The sequence below is a fragment of the Ceratotherium simum genome, chromosome 13 (assembly GCF_057802395.1).
Source record: "Ceratotherium simum simum isolate JZ-2026a chromosome 13, ASM5780239v1, whole genome shotgun sequence".
In the NCBI taxonomy this organism is placed as follows: domain Eukaryota; kingdom Metazoa; phylum Chordata; class Mammalia; order Perissodactyla; family Rhinocerotidae; genus Ceratotherium; species Ceratotherium simum.
The window spans coordinates 37,506,050-37,526,329 of NC_141912.1; the positions used below are offsets into that span (position 1 = coordinate 37,506,050).

At 53.3% G+C, this 20,280-nt stretch overlaps 1 protein-coding gene across 2 annotated transcripts; it reads left to right on the top strand.

Moving 5' to 3' along the window:
* The first annotated feature begins 9,967 nt into the window (after window positions 1-9,967).
* On the top strand, window positions 9,968-18,154 carry MAPK13 (mitogen-activated protein kinase 13). Of its 2 annotated transcripts, none has more exons than XR_015554108.1 (12): window positions 9,968-10,140; window positions 10,973-11,102; window positions 12,374-12,432; window positions 15,061-15,169; window positions 15,357-15,386; window positions 15,801-15,848; window positions 15,975-16,089; window positions 16,194-16,302; window positions 16,870-16,949; window positions 17,211-17,289; window positions 17,375-17,551; window positions 17,816-18,154. XR_015554108.1 is itself a non-coding variant. In XM_004424213.3 (12 exons), exons 1-12 carry the CDS (start codon window positions 10,022-10,024, stop codon window positions 17,896-17,898), a joined length of 1,101 nt encoding a protein of 366 aa, XP_004424270.1. In that variant the 5' UTR covers window positions 9,968-10,021; the 3' UTR covers window positions 17,899-18,154. The 2 variants fall into 2 exon arrangements, 1 of the variants encoding a protein (XP_004424270.1); XM_004424213.3 differs by having other exon boundaries at window positions 16,231-16,302.
* The last annotated feature ends 2,126 nt before the right edge of the window (window positions 18,155-20,280 follow it).

A 20,280-nucleotide genomic window follows, 5' to 3' on the forward strand; every position in this document is an offset into this window, starting at 1 on the left:
CACACCCACAGCTCTGCCCTGTGACAGAGGCAGTGACTATCTGATAATGGCTGCTGACAAAGTGTTTGTGGTGGGGAGTGTCCCCGTCTGGAGGCTGTTCTGCCCCCGACAAGCCCCAGCCTGTTCCCAGGTTAGGAAACACCCACCCCCACCCCACCAAGCTTCTCCCCAACCTCCAGTTGAGTCAGGTGCCCATTCCAGGTGTTTCTGTAACTTGTACCACGCTTACTGGGGTCAAATCACTTACCACATTACTTTTCCTAACTATTATTCTTTCACGACGCAAATCAAATGTGTTTGTTGAAAAAAATTTAAATGTAGCTAGGTCACATCCGTTATCCCACTACCTAGAAATAATAGCTGTTGACAGGTTGGTGTAACTCCTAGAAAATTTCCTAAATCTGTAAAAATACATAACTTTTATAAAAACAGATGCATATTATTCAGTCATCTGTGTCAATAAATGGTGTTGAAACAACTGGACAGCTACCTTCCTGCTTTATCCACAGTCGCTTCCAGACAAATCAAAGATTTACATGGGGAAGAGCTTTTGAAGCATGTCACAAAACCCAGAAACCAGAATTTGACGATCTGGTGTAGAGTTTGACTACACAAAAGCTGTAAGACTTTCATACACTAGAAGCGCTTGGGCAGGATTCAGTAAGGGTGGCATCTGCTCATACCTTAGGACCCTGCGTTCTACTTCTAGGTGACCATTCTAGAGAAACTTTCCCATATGGGCTCAAGGAAATGAGTCCGAGGACTTTTCACTCAGCATTATATGTAATAGCAGAAAAAACTGGAACAGACCTCAAAAAGTCCATCAGTAAGAGAACAGGAAAATAAATTGTAGTGCGTTCATATGGCGAAATATCACACAGCAGTGAGAACAAACGAACTAGAATGACTTTGCCTACCCCCCGGATTTCGTCTGCATCCCAGGGACAACTGGCAACGTCTGGAGTCATTTTTGGTTGTCACAACCAGGGATGAGGGGTGAGCTACTGGCATCTAGTGGGCAGAGGCCAGGGATGCTGCTATGAGGCACAGGACGGCCCCCCTCAGCAAAGAATTATTGGGCCCCAAATGTCACTAGTGCTAAAGTTGAGAAACCCCGGGCTAGATTGAATCAACGCAGGCAGATCTCACCAACAATCTGGAGTGAAAAAGGAAGTTGCAGAATGATCCGGTTTGATATTTTTACAGATACATACATATACAGCACAAGAAAAAAGCACATATGGGAATAATACCAACTCTCCCAGCCTGGAATAATCCTTCCAGGCGTTTGTCTGTTTTATGCAGACTAAAGTGATAGCTAGGGAATTATCAGGGTAAACGAGGTGCACATTTTCACCATTTTGATAACATATCGCCAAATGGTTCTCCTAAAACCTTGTACCAATTTGCACTCCCACCTGCAGGTGACTGTCATTTCCCTTTTTGCTCTGCCTCCCTTACTAAGGTGTGAGCTTTCTGAGGAAAAGGACTATGACATATGTCCATGTATCCTCAATGTCTCGACAGGTGCTCAGCAAGATTTGGTTGAATGGATTAAGGCTTTACGACACATTGCTAAGTAGGGACAGAGGACAGAGAGAAATCAGACACTCATGCCCTCAGGAAACTTACCATTTAGTTTTGTTTGCAAGTTACCTGACAATTCAAGTCTGAGGGCCTGCTGTGCCATAAATGGTACAGGAGTGAGAGGAGGGGGAGCACTGGGCAAAGCCAGCCAGAGGAGGTGCTCCTGAGCCAGGTCTTGAGGCACGAGGGTCATCCGCATCCTTGGCCAGGCAGAGGAATGGCATTCCAGACAGGCAACAGCTCAACCACAGGTATGGTGACAGGGATGAGTAAGGCATGTTTGTCACATGGCTAGAAAGAGGTCATTTGTGCATAGATGCAGTGGAGGATCCGATTAGCAAGAAAGGCAGGGCCAGCGGGGGGCGAGCCTTGTGCCACAGGCTAGGAAGTGTCAACTTGATCCTGGAGGCACAGGAAGCTCCCAGGGGTGGGGAGTGGCGAGGAGGAAAGGCTGCTCCAACCAGGGAGATTAATCACAGCTGCGCTGCCTGTCACATCTGCGCTGTACTGCTCTCGCACTGCCAGCTAGCGCACCCTCTCCAGGTGACCAAAGCCAGATGCCCCCACCCCGGGGCTGGGCAGGGCGGCCTCAGGGAAGTGTGGGGGAGTGAAGGCCAGGCAGGCCTGCGAGGCAGGGAGAAGCCGTGTGTAAGGGAAGCAGAGTCCCCGGGGCCAGGCGACCAGCCGGTGGTTTGTGCCCCAGTGGTCCCCTCCTCATCCCTGTTGTCACCCCTTTGCTTGGGCTGACAGGGGTGTGGCTCTCCAGAGCTGATTCTGTGACCTCTTCTCACCTCCATGTTCAGTGACATCAGGTTGGGAGCTTGAACTTGGCTGTGACAGAAGTATTTACACCACAGAGACCGACAAACACTATGCACTGGGGCTCCCCACCCCCCAGTGCCAGTTTTCCAGCACCACACTGGCTGTTGCCTTCTGGAAGTAAGGGGGATTCAGTTATTAGATTTGGAGAGGGGGGAGGGGCAATTCTTGTTTAGGGAACTCTTAGGAAAATGAGTGTATGGCCAAATAATGGAGGCACCGTCAGGAGAAGTAAATTTAGGTTCCTAAAGGGCAGAGGCTGGCCCTTCACAGGCACTCTCCAGTGCAGCTGAGCACAGTGGTTACCAGCACAGACTCTGCAGTGAGACTGCCTGGGGTTGGATCCTGGCTCTGCTCTTTACTAGCTGTGTGACCTTGGGCGAGTCACTTGACCTCTCTGTGCCTCCTGTTTGCCATGTATAAAATGGAGGGTATTATTAACCCATCTCATAGGGCTCTGAACAGGATTAAATGAGTTATATGGCCATAAAGCTCTTAGAACAATTTTTGGCAAGTAATTAGTGCTCTGTCAATATTTAAATACATAAAATAGAAAACTGAGAGGCAGTATCTTACCTAAGGTCACACAGCAAATTAGAGGCAGAGCTGAGATCAGAGCCCAAGCCTCTGCCGTGGCAGGTAGCCCTACTAGTCTTGTCTGGATTTCTTTGACCCTGACAAAGGTCGTGGGGCTCCTGGGGATGAGCCAGGGCATGCAGGGGCCCAGGCAGTACAGTCACCCTATTACTGTAATTTGGCAGGCCATTTGAGCTGGGACTGCCCCAGGCATGAAGGTGAGTTCAGCCAACCTATCAGATGCAAACAAAGAAGACAGAGATGCACAGTAATAACAACAGCTTCTGTTTATAAAGCCCCTACTATATATGTACATACCTGCCATTCAGTCAGTGTATGCCTGGCACTCTTCTAGGTACCCGGGATTCAGCAATGAACAAAATAGACAAAACCCCTGCTCTCGTAGCCCTGACATTCTAGAAGAGGGAGAGAGATGATAAACAAGTAAATTGAGAGATATATAAGGGCTTGAAGGACAATGAGGCCGGGTGAGGCAGGCAAGGCACGGCTTGTGATGGGGCAGGGAGGACTCTCAGAGGAGGTGATATATGAGCAGTCCTGAAGGACAGGAGGGAGCACCACGCACAACGCCTGCAACCTGTATCCATAGTCTCACTAAATCCTCCTGCTAGGTGAGTGTTGCTGTTCCATTTTACCAATGAGGAAGCCCAGAGACGTGCACTCACCTGCTCAAGGTCACACAGCTGTAAGCGTTGGCATGAGATTCAAACCCAGCTCTGCCTCCCAGTCCTCGTCTACTCTCCACTGGCTCACAGGAGTGTAAGTACACCCAACGACCGTGTCCATCACTGAGCCTCGGGGGGGACCTGGGGTCACGGGGTCGGGATGGCACGCACAGGGGTCCTGGGGTGAGCAGGTCTAGAATTCACTACAGAACACCTCCTTGAAGAGGTGAGTTGAGAGCCAAACTTTAAAGACCAGGAAGGAAGGGCAATTCCAAAGGGTAGAGTGTGCAGCTTACCTAGAACCTCAGTGGGAGCTGTGAGGGCCGCAGGCAGGGAGGGGCCTGCTTTGGAATGAAGTTCAGTGCAAGTTCTTGGTGAGAGAAGAGGTCCCCAAATTCGGGTTGTACACTCTGGTTCTTGATCAAGAGCCTTTTGCCACCAGGCACAGGCCCAGCCTCGTGCTAGGAGCTGGAGGGCCACAAGCCTGATGTCCATAGGCCTTGCCTCAGGGAGCAAAGAAAGAACCGTGAGAAGCCGAAAACATCCAGGACAGACATGCCCGACCAACTAGAGACCACATGCCCCAGCCCCCCCGGGAGACCTATTTCAAGCGTATTCCCTCTACCGTGTCTTCCTCACTTCCACCATTTGGGTCTTCAGACCACATCCCCTCACTGCCTCTTGTGCCCACAAGAGACACAAGAATCTTTGGTTCATTCAGCACTAAGTATTTTCTGAGACCTGCTGTGGGTCAGCACGGGGCTGGGGGCTCAGCGGTGACCAAGATACTGTCCATGCCCTCACAGAGGTGGTGAGATGGACATCTCACAGAGGGCGATGCAGATTAATTAAAATCGTGGTGACTGCTACCAAGGACGGCGCAGGGATGGAGTGGAGCCAAGGCCTATCCCCCCAGGCACATCTTCACAGGACCGGGTCAGGGGGCTGTCCTGCAGGCTGGGTGAGGGGACGTGGGTCTCGGGGTGGAGTGCAGGGGGGGTGAGGAACAGGGTGGGGTTCAGTGTGAAGAGGGGAAGTCTACATTCTGGGTCCCAAGAAGGCTGGCTGGTCCCTACCCGTTGTCCTCCACCAGGGGGTGCTACAGCTGAGGGCAGGAAGTCAAGCAAGGGGCCCGCAGGCTGAGCGGAAAGCTCCTCCAGTCGAGGGGCGCATGTGAGAAGGGGGAGTCTGATATTTTGTTCCTGGGATGGATGTTCTGCTCAGGCCCTGAGTCTACTGACCAGCCCCGGCCTCCTGGAAGGTGCAGAGATAGTGGGGAAAGATGACCCAGTAAGCTGGAGGCCAGTGCCCTGCCCCCAGGGGTCCCCTGAGGGACTTCCCAGAGACCCTGGATGGGGACAGGGGAGGGCATGGCAGGAGCGAGGCTGGAGGCCGGCGTCAGATGAGATGAGGGGACGGAGTGGACCCCTGCTCCTCCCCCAGAGCCCGCTCACTTCCTCACCCACTCAGGGGCCTCTCAACTGCCGCCTCCCCAGACAGACCCTCCCGGAGCCCCTGGTCTGAAACTGTACTCCCAGGCCTCCTTCACAGCCTTGCTCTGCAGTATTGTCTTCACAGCACTTAACACTACCCAACATCACATGGTTTGAACAAAATTGTCAAATAGGAATTTCATACAGTTCAACCTAATACCACATATTTGTTCAGTGGTTTTTCAACTGCCTCCCCCACTGGAATGTAGCTCCACACAGCAGGGATTTTTATCTGTGGCATTTCTGCCTCATCCCCGGAACCTAGATGAGTCCCTGGCACATAGTGGACCCTCAGTAAATGTTGAATGAATGGGTGAATGAATCCTTGGGCTGGGAATTTGGCAAAAGCCTCGATAAAGGAGTTCGACCCAACCAGGGAGCCGCTTCTGGGGCAGGGACGGAACAGCAAGAGGGCTGGGGCTGCGGGCGGCGCAGGGCAGGTACCTGGGCCGGGAGGCCGAGCTGGACTGGACTGGGGATGCAGCACCTGGCGAGCACCTACTGTGAATCCAGTACTGAATTAGACACTTCTCGCATCATCTCTTTCAGTCCTCATGACGGCCCCATGAGGGGGTATTATTACCCACGCCTCTTTTACAGATGAGGAAACCGAGGCTTAGAGAGACTAACTCACTAACTTAAGCCACAGAACAGCCCCACGTGCAGGGTCTTTCCTCTGCATCTCCCTACTGCCTTGCAACTGTGATTATTTCGTGGAGTTGTGAAAGCCCCCAAGGAGCACAGGAATCTCAGAGCTGGGGCCAAGGCTCTTGGGCCCCCTTGCTGTTTCCACCCTGTGGGACCCCAGGCCTGTCATGATTTCTTGTTTTGTAAGGTCTCATGGCCAAACATGGGGAGGATTTGAGTTGTTGGCCCTGCCGTTTGGGACAGACAGGGCTGTAGTGTTTGAGGAGCTGCCATATTCCTGAGGCAAGATGGAGTCTGGGTGGCCAGGATGGGGGACACAGGCTGCCAGCCTCATAATCACGTGGGCTTTTGTCTCAGTTTTTAAGGAGCCAGTCAGCAGTCCCCAAAACCAAGTCCCTGCCCTCCAGAGGCCCACAGCCTCGCTAGGAAGACAACACTCAATGACAGCCACTCTCAGGCACTAGCCAGGCGCCAGGCAGTCTAGCTGGTGGCTGACTGTGCAGACTCTGGAGCCGCACAACAGGTTCGAAGGCCACGTCCACCACTTTCTCAGTCATGTGTGATTTTGGGCAAATTACTTAATGCCTCTGGGCCTCGGTTTCTCCATCTGTATGAGGGGAATCATAGGATCCAGACAGTGCAAAGCAGCCCTGCATCCGGGAGCTGCCCGCTCCTATCAGCCAGGCCTTGGTGTTGCTTGGAGCTGGCCTGGCACAGCTTGTCTTGGTGCTGCTGCTGAACACAGACAAGGCCTCCTGTGACCAGGATGGACTGAGACAAAGACAGGACCACTCAGTAATCACTTCTGAACCCAGACAAAACATGAATATTGTCCAAACAGCAAAAATCATCCAGCACCCCCCATCTAGCTAATCTGAGTGAAGGCTGCTTCCTTTTTGTGTGTGTGTGTGTGTGCTGAGGAAGATTAACCCTGAGCTAACACCTGTTGCCAATCTTCCTCGTTTTTTTTTTTTTTTTTCCTGCTTGAGGAAGATTAGCCCTGAGCTAACATCTATGCCAATCTTCCTCTGGGTCGCTGCCACAGCGTGGCTGATGAGCGGTGTAGATCTTTGCTGGGCTGGGATCTGAACCTGCAAACCTGGGTCACCCAAGCAGAACATGCTGAACTCAACCACTATGCCACGCTCTGGCCCTTGAAAGCTGCTTCTTTACCAATGACAGCTCTCCCCGCATTATAGTTGGCCCTCCCTCTAGGTACGATTATATTAAGATACCCAGTCACAGAATCATCTCCACTTCCACACAGCATCTAATCCAGAACAAAGTCCTGCTTCCTTAAACCCTCCACCAAATCATGTAACACCAGCCCAAACCTTATCATAAGTTCTTTCAAACCCCCTCTTACTGAGACGCCCCCTAGTTGCCATGCTGCACGTTCTCCCTTGCTGCACTGAGTAATAACCCAGCTTGTTCACCCGCTGTTTCTGGTGATCTCTGGCTGGAGGCATTGACAGTCCCTACCTCATTGGGTGGTTGTTACACTGCACGTGGCATGACATGTTCCCAAGACTCTTTAAATATACTTGTCGTGCTTTAATACCATTGCTTTTTTCCAAAGAGGACACGGAAACTCAGAGAGGGGAAGGAACTTTGCCCAGGGTCACACAGCTGGTAGTGCAGAGCCAGGATGGAAATTCAGGTCTCCTTCCAAACTTGGTTTCCTAACCCCTTGCTTTGTCGTTAATAGGGCAGAAACCAATGCAACAACATTGGACCGGGGTCTGGGAGGAGCGGAGCAGAGGGGCCTTGGAGCTCAAAGAGAAGAGAGCCCTGGGGCTGCGGGAGGCGAGCCCCCAGGATGTGCTCAGTGACCCTCTCTTTTCCTCTCCCATTGGTGATTCCCTGACTGGATCCAAGGCCGCCTGGCTGCTGAGTAAACAGCCCAGCTGAAGCCCAAGGTGGGGGTCAGTGTCAGCAGAGTCTGAGGCCTGAGTCACTTCCTGGCCATTGCATAAGAGGCACCCAGAGCCACAGCCTCAGTGGCCAGCTCGTGCTCTCCCAGGATTGCACCCACTTGGGCAACAAGCACTTCCCTGGTATTCCTCACCTTTCTGGGCTCAGCTCTGCCACACTCAGGTTTAGAGACGCACAACAGAGAGGCCCAACCCCTGTTCCTATCCTGGAGAACCGGATCCTCAACCCAGAAGGAAATCTAAGTCTCCTGAACAGCTCTCTCTTGCTCATGCCCAGCCCCCAACTCTGGCTTCCAGGATCCTGCCCCAACTGCAGAATCAGGGTGCCTTCCACTGGAACCACCAACCCTGAGGGTCTGAAACTCCTGCGGCCTCCCAGGCACAGAGCCCCTGCCCTTTTCCTCCCACAGGGTCTCAGGGCGGGAGGAGGGGATGGGGCAGCGAAGAGGGTGGGGAATACATCAGAAAGACCAGGGCAGGATGTACTAAAGGAGATGCGGATTGATCAGCAGACATGTCCTCATGATGCAGGCGACGTAGACGATGTGCAACGCAGGGTATTTCCTTTAAGGAGCAATACCTCTCAACCCAGAGACACTGCATAGCCTCGTAGCCAAGAGCATGGACTCTAGAACCAGCTTCCTCATCCCACCTCTGCCCCTTTGGTCATACCAGCTGTGTGACCTTCGGCAAGTTACTTAACCTCTCTGTACCTCAGGTGCCTCATCTCTAAAATGAGGATGGTAATAGTACTGACTCATAGGCCTCTTAGCAGGATTAAGGGAGTCGTATATGTAAAACACTGAGAATAATGACTGGCACATGGCAAACACCAGTGTTCATTAAATATTTTCTCACTTTTAATGGGCTGACTCTTCCATTCATTCTCCATACAGTTTTGATATCCTACTGTGTGCCAGATGTAAGACAGATTCCATGCCTGCAATGCCTGTTGGGCATTTCTGTGGGATCCCTGCACCCCCACCCCAGAAATGGTCTCCTAGGCTGTGCCTGATGCTGCAGGACTGCGTGGGAGGGGCTGTGGTGCAGGTTTGGGGCCTGCAGACTCCCTAGTGAGGACCCCCAGTTTGCTGTAGACCACAAGCAAGTTCTTTTCCTTCTTCAAGGTGAAGTGAGTGGTCCCTATCCCTTCCTCAACCTCATCCCCAGGCCAGTGAGGGGTCAGACAAGTCAGGCGGGCATCCATACCACTTGCCGCCATTCTCTGCCCCCCAACCTGTTCCTGGGAGGCCTCTGTGATTTAATCTGAGCACAGTCTCTTCTTTAGGCTGCACAAGGCACCAGACACAGGCGGCAGGAGGCCCGGGCTTGTCATTGCCCTCATGGGGCATTAGGAAGCCGGCAAAAACTGAGTTCAAAACTGGAAATTTGAACCTGGACTAGATAGTTGATATAGAATTCGTGTTATTAATTGTGATTATGTCTTTAAAATAATTCTTCTCTTTTAGAGATACAAAAAATATTTATGCATGAAATGATATGATGCCTTGGTTTTGCTTCCAAATAATGGGGGAGGAGGGATGTAGATGAAACAAGATTGACTAAGAGTTGATGTAATTGTTGAACCTGAAGGACTGGGGTCATGCAGGTCTCTAGCGCTTCAATGTCCTAAGTGCGGTCCAGAGGCCCTCCGAGCCGAGGCGCTAGTGAGAAACGCAGAATCTTGACTCCACCCCAGATCTACTGAATGAGAATCTGTATTGTAATAAAATAAATTCCCAGGGGATTCGTGTGCATATTTTCAAGTGCGAGAAGCACTGAGCTATTCTGTCTACTTTTGTATGTATTTGAAACTTTCCATAATCAAAAGGTGGTGGGGTTTTGTTTTTCCAAAATTGTCTTCAAAACCGCCAGGGAGATCTTCTTACAGAGTCTCGTGCTGGAGAGAGCTAGAGGCCCTGTCTTCCCACCTTCCACCTTCGCGGGAGTCCCCCGGGTCCAGCGCCCCAGCGGCACCCAGCACTCGGCCGGGAAGCACCTCACTCCCGCGGGGCCGCGCACCTGCCGCTCCGGCCGGGTCGGTGGCCGGGGCCCCACAGCGGGGGCGCCCCGCGCGGGGCTGTCGGGGCAGGCCCGGGCGTGGCCGCGCTGGCGCACCTGGGCGAGCCGGCAGGTGGGACGCGCCGCGGGCCGGGGCCCCCGCCCTGGCGCGGGGGAGGAGCGGGCGGCGCGGGGCGGGCACGGCGGGGACCGCGGGCGGGGGCCGGTGCTGGAGCCCGCGCGCCGCGAACGCAGCCGCCGCGACTGGGAGCCCGGGATGAGCCTCACCCGGAAAAAGGGCTTCTACAAGCAGGACGTCAACAAGACCGCCTGGGAGCTGCCCAAGACCTACGTGTCCCCGACGCACGTAGGCAGCGGGGCCTATGGCGCCGTGTGGTGAGACCCCCGGGCCTGCGCGCCCGCCGGGGGGCGCGGGGCGGAGAGACGGCGGACGCCCGGGCACCCGGGCGCAGGTGGAGCCTCTCGACCAGCCCGGGCAGGACCAATGCACCGTCTCTGCTCTGCCGGACCCGCCTTGGGTGTCCCCTCTCCTGCTGGGCGCTCGGGGCCGCGCGCCGGCCTCCTTGATCGAGGACCCCAAGGCTCAGCGCCCCAAGGCTTGGAAGACCCTCCCCGGGGCTTTTCCTGGGCCGAGACCGTGGAGCCGGGAGGAGGCGGGAGGCTGGTCAAGGAAGCAGAGTAGGCGCAAGGAACCTCAGGCAGTGGCGGAGGCTGGCCTGGGGCCCCCCCGGGCGCAATCTCACTTTTCTCGCCGGCTTTGTGGGGTCTCTGTGGGTTGAATTAGGACTGGGTCTGGTTCTCCAGGACTTGAACTTTACAACGGACCCCAGAGCTCATCTGGGAGAATCCCCATTGTTACAGATGGGCACACTGAGGCCCAAAGAGGGAGAAGCAACTTGCCGAGTTGCATGGAGCCAGACTCCCTGCGGCTCTGGATCCTTTTGGCCTTGACTTGTGTCTGACCCTGGTGCCGTGCCCCTCTCTCGGTTTCTGCCTGCTCCCTCCTCCACCCCCACCCCCCACTGCGCTGCCCCCTCACATTCCAGGTGGTGGGCATCAGTTCCTCCCAGCCTAGCCTGCTGGCCAAGAGGGACAGGGGTGAGGACAGCATTGACTCCCCAGAGCAGCCTAGGAGGTACCACCGGGGATCTGGAGGGGCGCTGCGGGGAGGAGGGCTGCGGCCTGCTGACTGCCTGTGCCCCCACAGCTCTGCCATCGACAAGCGGTCAGGGGAGAAGGTGGCCATCAAGAAGCTGAGCCGGCCCTTCCAGTCTGAGATCTTTGCCAAGCGGGCCTATAGAGAGCTGCTCCTGCTGAAGCACATGCAGCATGAGAACGTAGGCTGGGCCTGGGCGCTGCTGGGAGAGGGCAGGGAGGGAGGGGGCCCAGAGAGGGTCCTGACTGTGCCCCTCCTTGTGTGGGGAGACAGCCCAGAGGGTGCAGAGAGCCCAGGACAGGGCCGGGAGAAGGGGATCTCCCTGCTCCTCTGACCCTTGTTCCTTGTTCCCATTTATTAAAATGAGGTGCCAGGACCTGCCCTGCCTACTTCCCAGGAAGGTGCAAAGTATATTTTTGGCAGTGGAGCAGAATGAGCTTGGTGAGGTGCAAACTTACCATCTCTCTTATGAGGAAATGGGCATAGAGGAACTTTGTCATTGGTTCTAGGTCTAAGAGCTGGTCCCCAGGATCCTGGTCATTGTTGTTTCCACGTGTGACCCTGATAACAACAACAACAATAATAATAGATACTTATTGAGCACGTATTATGTGCCAGGTGCTGTTTTAAGAGCTTTGTGTAAACTAACTTCTTGTATCCTCACAATATCACATGGGATAAGTACTATTACTCCCATGTACAGATGGGGAAACTGAGGTACAGAAAGACTCACAGGTTATGTGGTTAATGGCAGAGCTGGGATTTGAACCTAGGCAGCCTGGGTCCAGACCTCAGTGTGTAACCATTAGATAGTCCTGTCTGATAGAAACAGCTAGAAAAACCAGTGACCCCATGCTGGGCCTGGCAACCAGACTTTGCTCTGGGGTATCTAGATTGGAAGGCAACATTTAAAATAATGATTTCAAAATATTGTGCATATTTGAAGCTCCATTCCTTGTCAGCACACCCTTCCCCATGGCCTCCAGCCTGGGGTGATGTGCCCTTGGCTCCAAACCAGCCCTTTGGCAGCCCAGGATGGATGTGGTGGGAAACCCAAGGTCAAGGGCAGGGAGGCTGCTGGCTGGAAGGCTCTTCCCTATTCCCTCCTTGATTCCCTTGGCCACTCGTGCTTCCCTGCTTGAGTTGAGAGTAGGTTTGTGCTGCTTGCCCTGAACACCAGACCTGGGGGCTTTGAGCACAGGAATGTCCACCTCCCCTTATCCCCAGCCTGACTCTCCATCACAGTGCACTGCCAGCTCCCTCCCAGTTAGAGGGGATCCCTCTTTGGCCTCTTCCCCCTTTTACTGCTTCCAAGAAGGCTGGGCACCTGCCTCCTGCTGGAAACGGTGTATTAGGACAGGGTGGGTGGTCCTGTGCATGCCCAGGCCCCCAGGCGAGGGAAGGAGAGGTCTGCAGTGGCTGCCCTGCCCTCACTGACACCCTCCTCCCCAGGTCATCGGGCTCCTGGATGTCTTCACCCCAGCCTCCTCCCTGCGCAGCTTCCATGACTTGTGAGTGGGCAGCCCTGGGTTCCAGGGCATTTGCAGGCCTTACTGGTAACTCGGGAGCAAGCAGCAGGAGGGTCCAGATTCTCTGTTCTGGGTATGGGGAGCTTCCTGCCCTGGCAGTCCCTGTGCCTTTGGAGAGATTCTTTCAGCCAAGGGTGGAGAGAGAGGCAGGCAGGAAGAGGTGGGAGGGGCTTTGTGGGGCACTTGCCTGACGCAGAGCTGTCTGCTCATCTGCTCCACTTGTCACCCTGCTCCAGCACCACCAAGACCTCATGGCCAGTCCCCACAGGGTTTGCGCCAACTCACCTCGCCATTTTCTGGGGGCCCAGGTGTGGGTCTGGACCTTGGGGCTCTTCCTAGCATGAAGCGAGGATCAGGAAGGCTTGGCCACCTCTGACTGATGGGGTGTTTGACAGAGTCACAGAGAACCAGAAAAGTTAGTTGCTAAATGCGTGGCTTTGGTAATGCAGTGCCTGGTCTAAAATTTAGGAACCTTTGGGAAAGTGGATTTTTTTTTTAACTCTTATTTCAAATGCAGCTGAAGGTCTCTTTGTTAGGATGCTTTTGTTTTAAATGTAATGCAATAATTTTGAATGGAGTTTTTTCTTATAATACCAGCAGCTGGGCTTAGCATTGGGAATTTAAGGTGGGCCAGCCCCTCGGGCAGGGTGGGGGACACAGTTTCTAAATGAATACTAACAATAGTGTGATCAGTGCTCTAGATATGGGTAGAGTGCTGGAGACTGCCTGCTGCCTCAGGGGGCTTCACATAGGAGGTGACATTTGAACTCAGTCCTGCGGGATGAGTAGAAGTTTGCCTGAGGTAGAAGGGGCTGAGGGCACCTCACGTAGAAAGACTTTGTGGGCAAAGGCCTTGATGCTTGAAGGAGACTGGACTGTTCAGGCAGTAATAAGAAGTTCAGCGTGGCTAGTGGAGGCCAGTGGCTGGTTTGGTCATGCTGAGTTAGACTTGATCCTATAGGCAACCTCAAGTCCATGGAGGTTTTGAGCAGGGGGGTGATATGGTCAGATCAGATTTTGGGGATACATTCTGGCAGCAATGAGAAAGGAGCAGGGAGCAGCTCTGGGAGGAGAGAGAGCCTGGAGGATAGTGTTCGAGACCCAGACCTTGATCTAAATAAAGTGGAGGTGATGGGATGCTGAGAACAGACTTGAGACCCATCGGGAGGCAGGACTGTCAGAATGTCGTATCTGCTGGGATGCAGTGGCTGGGAGAGGTGGCATAGGTCAGGGGATGCCAGGCTCCTACTTGGAATACAAGGCAGAAGAGGAACAGATCTTGGGAGAAAGATAATGAGCTCTAGTTTGGACACTTCACTTTTGAAGAGCCCATGAACTTTCAAGGTTTAATCAGCAGTCCAAAATAAATCTGGAGCTCAGGAAGATCTGGGCTAGGGATGTGGATCTGGGCCAGAATAATGACCCTTGGATGATAGCTGAAGCCCAAGGACAGGCTGGTGTAGAACATGATACGATACTGTTGATCAAGATATCAACCTCAAAGAGAAGGTACAAGAGGATGAGCAGATGAAGAGCTGAGAGAGCCTGATCACAGGTAGAACTGGCAGAGAATCTTGAGGGAGCGTCAGACTTTGCAGAAGGTCCAGTAGGAAGAAAGGGAGCCATGGATGTGTGTGTTGGGCTATCACTGGTGATCTTGATCTGAGCAGTTGTGGCAGTAGGGCGGGAGCACATACCAGGTTGTCAGGGGCCTGGAAGTTAAGGCAGTGGGGTCAAGAGGTGTGGACCACTCTTTTTGGAAGTTTGGTCTGGGAGGGAAAGAGGGAGGAGGGGTGGTTATTTGAAGAAACAAGGTCAAGGGAAGGTGATTCTAGCACAGTGAGACTTCAGCAAGTTTGTTGGCGGAGAGGAAAGAACCAGGGTCCATGTGGAGGTGAAAGACGAGGGTGGCGAGGGGACCGTGCATGGAGCAGGGTCCCTGGGGGGAGGGAGTGTGGTCAGAGAGAAGAAGCCTTCAAAAAACCAGAGGCTCATGGAGATGGCCTCCACCACATTCCTTTTTTTGTTTTTTAAATCTGTATCAGTTTTTGTTCTGGACTTTGCTGTTTCTACCTTGAGTAATAGTCACATTTTGCTGACCTCGACCTGTTTCACAATCCCATAAGACGGTGCAATGGTTCAGCTACCTCCTTCTTCCTTCTTCCACCCTCCTGGAATTTGTTTTATTGTTTCCTTCTTGGAAGGGCAGACATTTTTGGTGGAGCCATCTCAGCCGGGCATGACCCTGTGGGGAAGAAAATATTTGGACAGAAGCAGAAGGAAATACTGGCAGATGTTTCTAACTCACGGCTGTGGCTTTCTGTGGGGTGTGGAGGAGGGCAAGGAGAGGGCACCTTTGAAGGGAGGGAACACTGCTCCATTTGGTTTTCCTGAGCACGCTCCAGCTGAAATGCTTCCTTGAACTCTGCCAGCTGGGCGGCCGCTGTGGCCAGGCTGGGAGCCAGGAGGCCCATGTGGGGCTGGTTCATCTTGTACGCAGAGGTCATCTCTGAGGCCCCTGTTCTGCCCCAGCCCCTCGCCCCTCCTCTGAGCTCAGACGGTGGGCTGTGTGGGGCTAGGGACTGTTCAAGAAGCCCTCATGCCTTGCAGCTACCTGGTGATGCCCTTCATGCAGACGGACCTGCAGAAGATCATGGGGATGGAGTTCAGTGAGGACAAGGTCCAGTACCTGGTGTATCAGATGCTCAAGGGTCTTAAGGTGGGTAGGGGCCTGGAAGATGGCAGAGGGGGGCGCCTTGGGGTTGAGACATGAGGTGTGGGGGAGGCCAGGTCTTGGGGGCTGGGAGAGCACGCTGTGATGGGGGGGGAGGAGGTCTCTGAGCCAGCCTGAAACACCTGGTGTGGAAGCCGGGCACGGGGTTCACCCTTATCTCTCTCTTACACAGTACATCCACTCAGCGGGGGTCATCCACAGGGTGAGTGCTTCCCCTGCTCCGTCCTCAGAGGCCCTTCCCACCCCGGGAGGGTTCTCCACGGTGGGGTGGGGGAAGGGGACAATCCTCAAGAGCGTGGAATGTGGATTTTTTAGACTCAGCCCGGGCCCAGGAAGGCCTGCTCAGAATTGCTGTGTTCTGGGGAACTTTCTGGGGAAATGCTGTGAACAAAGCCAGCCCTTGAGCTGGGTGTTTCAGGCTCCAAGAATCAAGAGCATTTTAGAGCTGGATGGGGCCTAGAGGACAGCTGGTCCAACCCTCAGTTTACACATGAGGAGGCAGACACCCAGAGAGGGGAAGAGGCCTGGCCGAGGTCACACGCTGGGTGGTGGCCGAGCCGGGACAAGCTCCCGTCTCTGCCTGTCAGCCCAGTGCCCACTCTTTCCCCTCATCTAGGACCTGAAGCCTGGCAACCTTGCTGTGAACGAGGACTGTGAGCTGAAGGTGAGTGCGTCCAGTCAGGGTCAGTCTGGGGTTGGGTGGGCCCCTCTCCCCTGGGAGCCCTAGAAGCTGCTCCAGGAGCCTCATCTCCTCAGCGAGCTCCTTCTCCCTGTGTCCCCTGAGTCATAGATCTTGGATTTTGGCCTGGCACGACATGCAGATGCTGAGATGACTGGCTATGTGGTGACCCGCTGGTACAGGGCCCCCGAAGTGATCCTCAGCTGGATGCACTACAATCAGACTGGTCAGTGGTCAGCCGCCTGGGGAGGGGCTGGGGGGGTCTTCTCTGGCAGCTTCCCAAGGCCATCTTGGTTACTCTGGGTTAACTGACTGCCGGGTCCTGGTCAGCCAGTCCAGGTGACACGTCCTCCCCCGCCCTCTGCAGTGGACATCTGGTCTGTGGGCTGTATCATGGCAGAGATGCTGACAGGGAAAACTCTGTTCAAGGGGAAGGATTGTATCCTTTGCTGGAAAAGCCAGACTCCATCCAGGGATTCATTCCTTCAACAGACACTTTGTTATTTAAATCTGTCTTTTTTTCTTAATGCAAAAGTGATACATGCTCACTGTAGAACAATTTTAAAATGCAGATAAGCAAAATGATGAACACCAGAAACCTGTCATTCCACCACCATGTGGAAACTACTTCACTAACTGAGCACCTGAGTGTGCTGTGCAGACGTTGATGAGTGTATGCAGGGTCTGCGCTGCTGGACTCAGGAGTGCGAGGGTGGGGGAAGATAACGAAGAAACGGATGAAGGTGACTGAATGGGGTGAGGGTCTGGAAGGCAGCACATCCAGGAATATTTGTGGGAAGAGACCCTTAACCCAACCTGGCAGGGGGGAAGCCTTCCAGAGACCTGAGTCCTGAAAGGTGAACCTCCTCCCTGGAAAGCAGGAGGTTAGGCGCGTCTGGAGCCTGGAGGGCTGCCGCAGCGCCTGGGTGGCAGGATGGAGGGGCGGCGGGAAGGGCAGCTTCAGATCTGCCAGCAGAGTGAGGCTGAGCCTTAACCCACGGCCAAGACCTGGACCAGCTGACCCAGATTCTGAAAGTGACTGGGGTGCCGGGGGCGGAGTTTGTGCAGAAGTTGAACGACAAAGCGGTGAGTGACAAATGTGCCTAGCCTGTTATAGGCTGTGCACTTGGCTGACCAAGGGTCAGGGGGGCTGCACCTTTGGGGAGGAGGGCTCACCTGCACCTTCCCCCTGGCCTGCAGATGCTCTTGCCTTCTTCCCACTTTGGACTCTGACCTGAGCTTTCAGCCATGCTCTGGGGCTTTTCTGGAATCCCTGCTCTATACCTGAAGGCCTGAGCCCTGAGGGGCTGACAGTTGGGGATTATTCAATGCTTTTCTGTCTTCCAGGCCAAATCCTACATCCAGTCCCTGCCACAGAGCCCCAAGAAGGATTTCTCTCAGCTTTTCCCACGCGCCAGCCCCCAGGGTAAGTCTTGGGGCCTAGGGAGACGACGCCTACGACGACATTTCTCCCCCAGGCCTGGAGTGAGGCTCATGCTTTGTTGCTGCAGCCGCAGACCTGCTGGAGAAGATGCTGGAGCTGGACGTGGACAAGCGCCTGACGGCCGCGCAGGCCCTCACCCACCCTTTCTTTGAACCCTTCCGGGACCCTGAGGAGGAGACAGAGGCCCAGCAGCCATTTGATGATTCCCTAGAACATGAGAAACTCACGGTGGATGAATGGAAGCGTAAGAGCCGGGGCCTCGGGCTCTCCTCTCTCTGCCTGCAGCCTCTCTCTCCTCTGCCTCCTCCGTTTTCATGCCTGGCCTCAGCCGGTCCCACAGTCCGCTCTAGAGACGACTGCCTCCTTCTCTCTGAGCGGGTATTGTCCCCTGTGTGCATTTCTTTCGTCCTGAGCTGACTTCCTGCTCCACTCTATATCTGGGGGGAGAGAGGGCTCTCTCTTGCTCTCAGCACCCCCTACCCACCTTGAGCCACCCTGCCTTTCTCAGAGCACATCTACAAGGAGATTGTGAACTTCAGCCCCATTGCCCGGAAGGACTCACGGCGCCGGAGTGGCATGAAGTTGCAGTGACTCGTCTAGCCTGACCCTTGGCTGAGCCCAGGGACTGCCACATGGCACCACCTACCAGACACTGCCCCTAGGACCAATATTTATTTGTCACTACTAAAGTTTCAGCCCTTCTTGGATTGTAGCCTTCCAAGCAGAGGATAGAGGGCCCTTGTCCTTGTGTAGGAAACAGGCCTAGTAGATGCAGAATTCAAAGCTGTTGATTGAGAAAAAGGCTCTGATTATAACCGACCACATTAAAATGCCCATCTGGAGATTCGCCTGTGTGTGAGGTCCTTTCCTTCATGGCTGTGGTGGGGCTGAGTGGTGGGCTGAGCTGGGGCAGGGGTCTACAGCAATGATGGTGTATTAGATTCCTAGGGCTGCTGTAACAAATTACCACAAACTGAGTGGCTTAAAACAGCAGAAATTTATTGTCTCACAGTTTTGAAGGCTAGAAGTCTGAAATCAAGATGTTGGCAGGGCCTCGTTCCTCTGAAAGTTCTAGAGAAGAATCCTTCCTTGCCTCTTTTTGGCTACTGGTGGCTGCCGGAGCCTTTGGTGTTCCTTGGCTTGGAGCTGCATCACTCCAGTCTCTGCCTCTGTCTTCACGTGGCCTTGTCCCCTGTGTGTGTCTCTGTCTGTCCTCTCCTGTTCTTATAAGAACATCAGTCATTGAATTTAGGGCCCACCCTAATCCAGTATGATCTCATCTCAGTTCTTACTAATTACAACTGCAAAGACCCTATTTCCAAATAAGGCCATATTCTGAGGTTCTGTGTGGACATGAATTTTGGAGGGACACTATTTAACTCACTACAGATGGCCACAAGGGAGGGGCCCCTTCCTGGACCCTGTGTGCTGTTGTGGAGCTGACCGTGTTTGGCTGCTAAATGAAGGAGGTTGCAGAGAGAGCTGCAGCTGGTGAGACATTGCATGCAGGTTATTTTGGGTGAGTGATAAGCAATCAAGACATGAAACAACAGCGGGCTTGTTGACGAGGAGCTGCAGAAGGCAGAAATGGGCTTTTTCCAGGCTTGATGGAAAACTGTTCTGCTCTTTCCCCCTTCTGGGAATGGTACTTCTCTCCTGAGCTTTAACTTGACAGTGGCTAGGATCCTTCTGTTTAGGTTTGAAAAACTTTGGTAGAACAAATTCGCATGACAATGAGTCAGGAGCCTGGCCCCCAGTAGTTCCTCCCCTGGGCACAGTGGGTCTCAAACTTCTGGTTAAAAGGACCTGGTTAAAATGCAGATTCCTGGGCCCCACCCCAGGGATTCTGATTTAGCAGGTCTGAGACTGAGACCCTAGAATGCTTGAATGAGGACCCCCTCACCTTGCCCCAAGCCCAGTGATTCTGATGGATATTGGTATTTAGAGAAACGTTTAGTTGATTTCAGTACCACTGAATCTGTCAAGAGGCCTAGATGAGAAACCCACAATGGGAGACTGAGGGGATTTGGGTGAGCTTTACACTCTCATTTTACAGATGTTAAAACTGAGGCTCAGGGCATTTTTAGGGCTGCAAAACTATTCTATATGATGTTGTAAAGGTGTATACGTGACATTATGCTTTTGTCAAAACCAGTGAAACTGTACAATACAGAGTGAACCCTTAAGTAAACTAGGGACTTCAGTTAATAATAATGCACTGATATTGGTTCATCAATTGTAACAAATGTACCACACTAATGCAAGATGTTAATAACAGGGAAACCCTGGGGCAGGAGGGAAGAGGAAGATTATGAACCTTCTGTACTTTCAGCACAATTTTTCCTAAACCTAAAACTGCTCTAAACAATAATGTCTATTTGAAAAAAAAAAAAGCTTGAGGCCCCAGAGAAATGAAGTCATATACCCACAGCTAGGAAGTGATGGAGTCAGGATTTGAACTGGAGCAGCCTTGACCACTGTGCCAAAGGCTCTTAACCCAAACTTGAATTCGAGGGACCTGCCTCCTTCCAGCCTGTCTCTCTCAGCTCCTTCACTGCTGCCTGTGTCCATGGATTCTGTTTTCTCTCCCACAGAGTGGCCCTGCTGTTAAGGAGGGAAGAGTAGGTGGAGGGAGGGACTGGCCATGTCCTGCCGTAGCCCTGACCTTGCTGGTTACTAAGCGGCCCCAGGTCCCCTGAGTCTAAATCTCTCAGTTAATTGCCTTCTAAGACTCCTCACTGGCCCCAAGGAAAAAGTCCAGCCTTCTTGGTCTGGCATTCAAACTCCTTGCATTCTCTCTAACGTCATTAACTCCCGCTGTCTCCCATATTCCTTACGCAAGCATGGTCTATCATGGAACACCAGTCCTGGGGTACACCGTGAGGCTCACTCTGCACATTAATAGGTTAAAGGCTCTGACAAGGCCTACAGTAAAGAGATCTGTTCAACATTGCTTAATCCAGAACTTCCCAA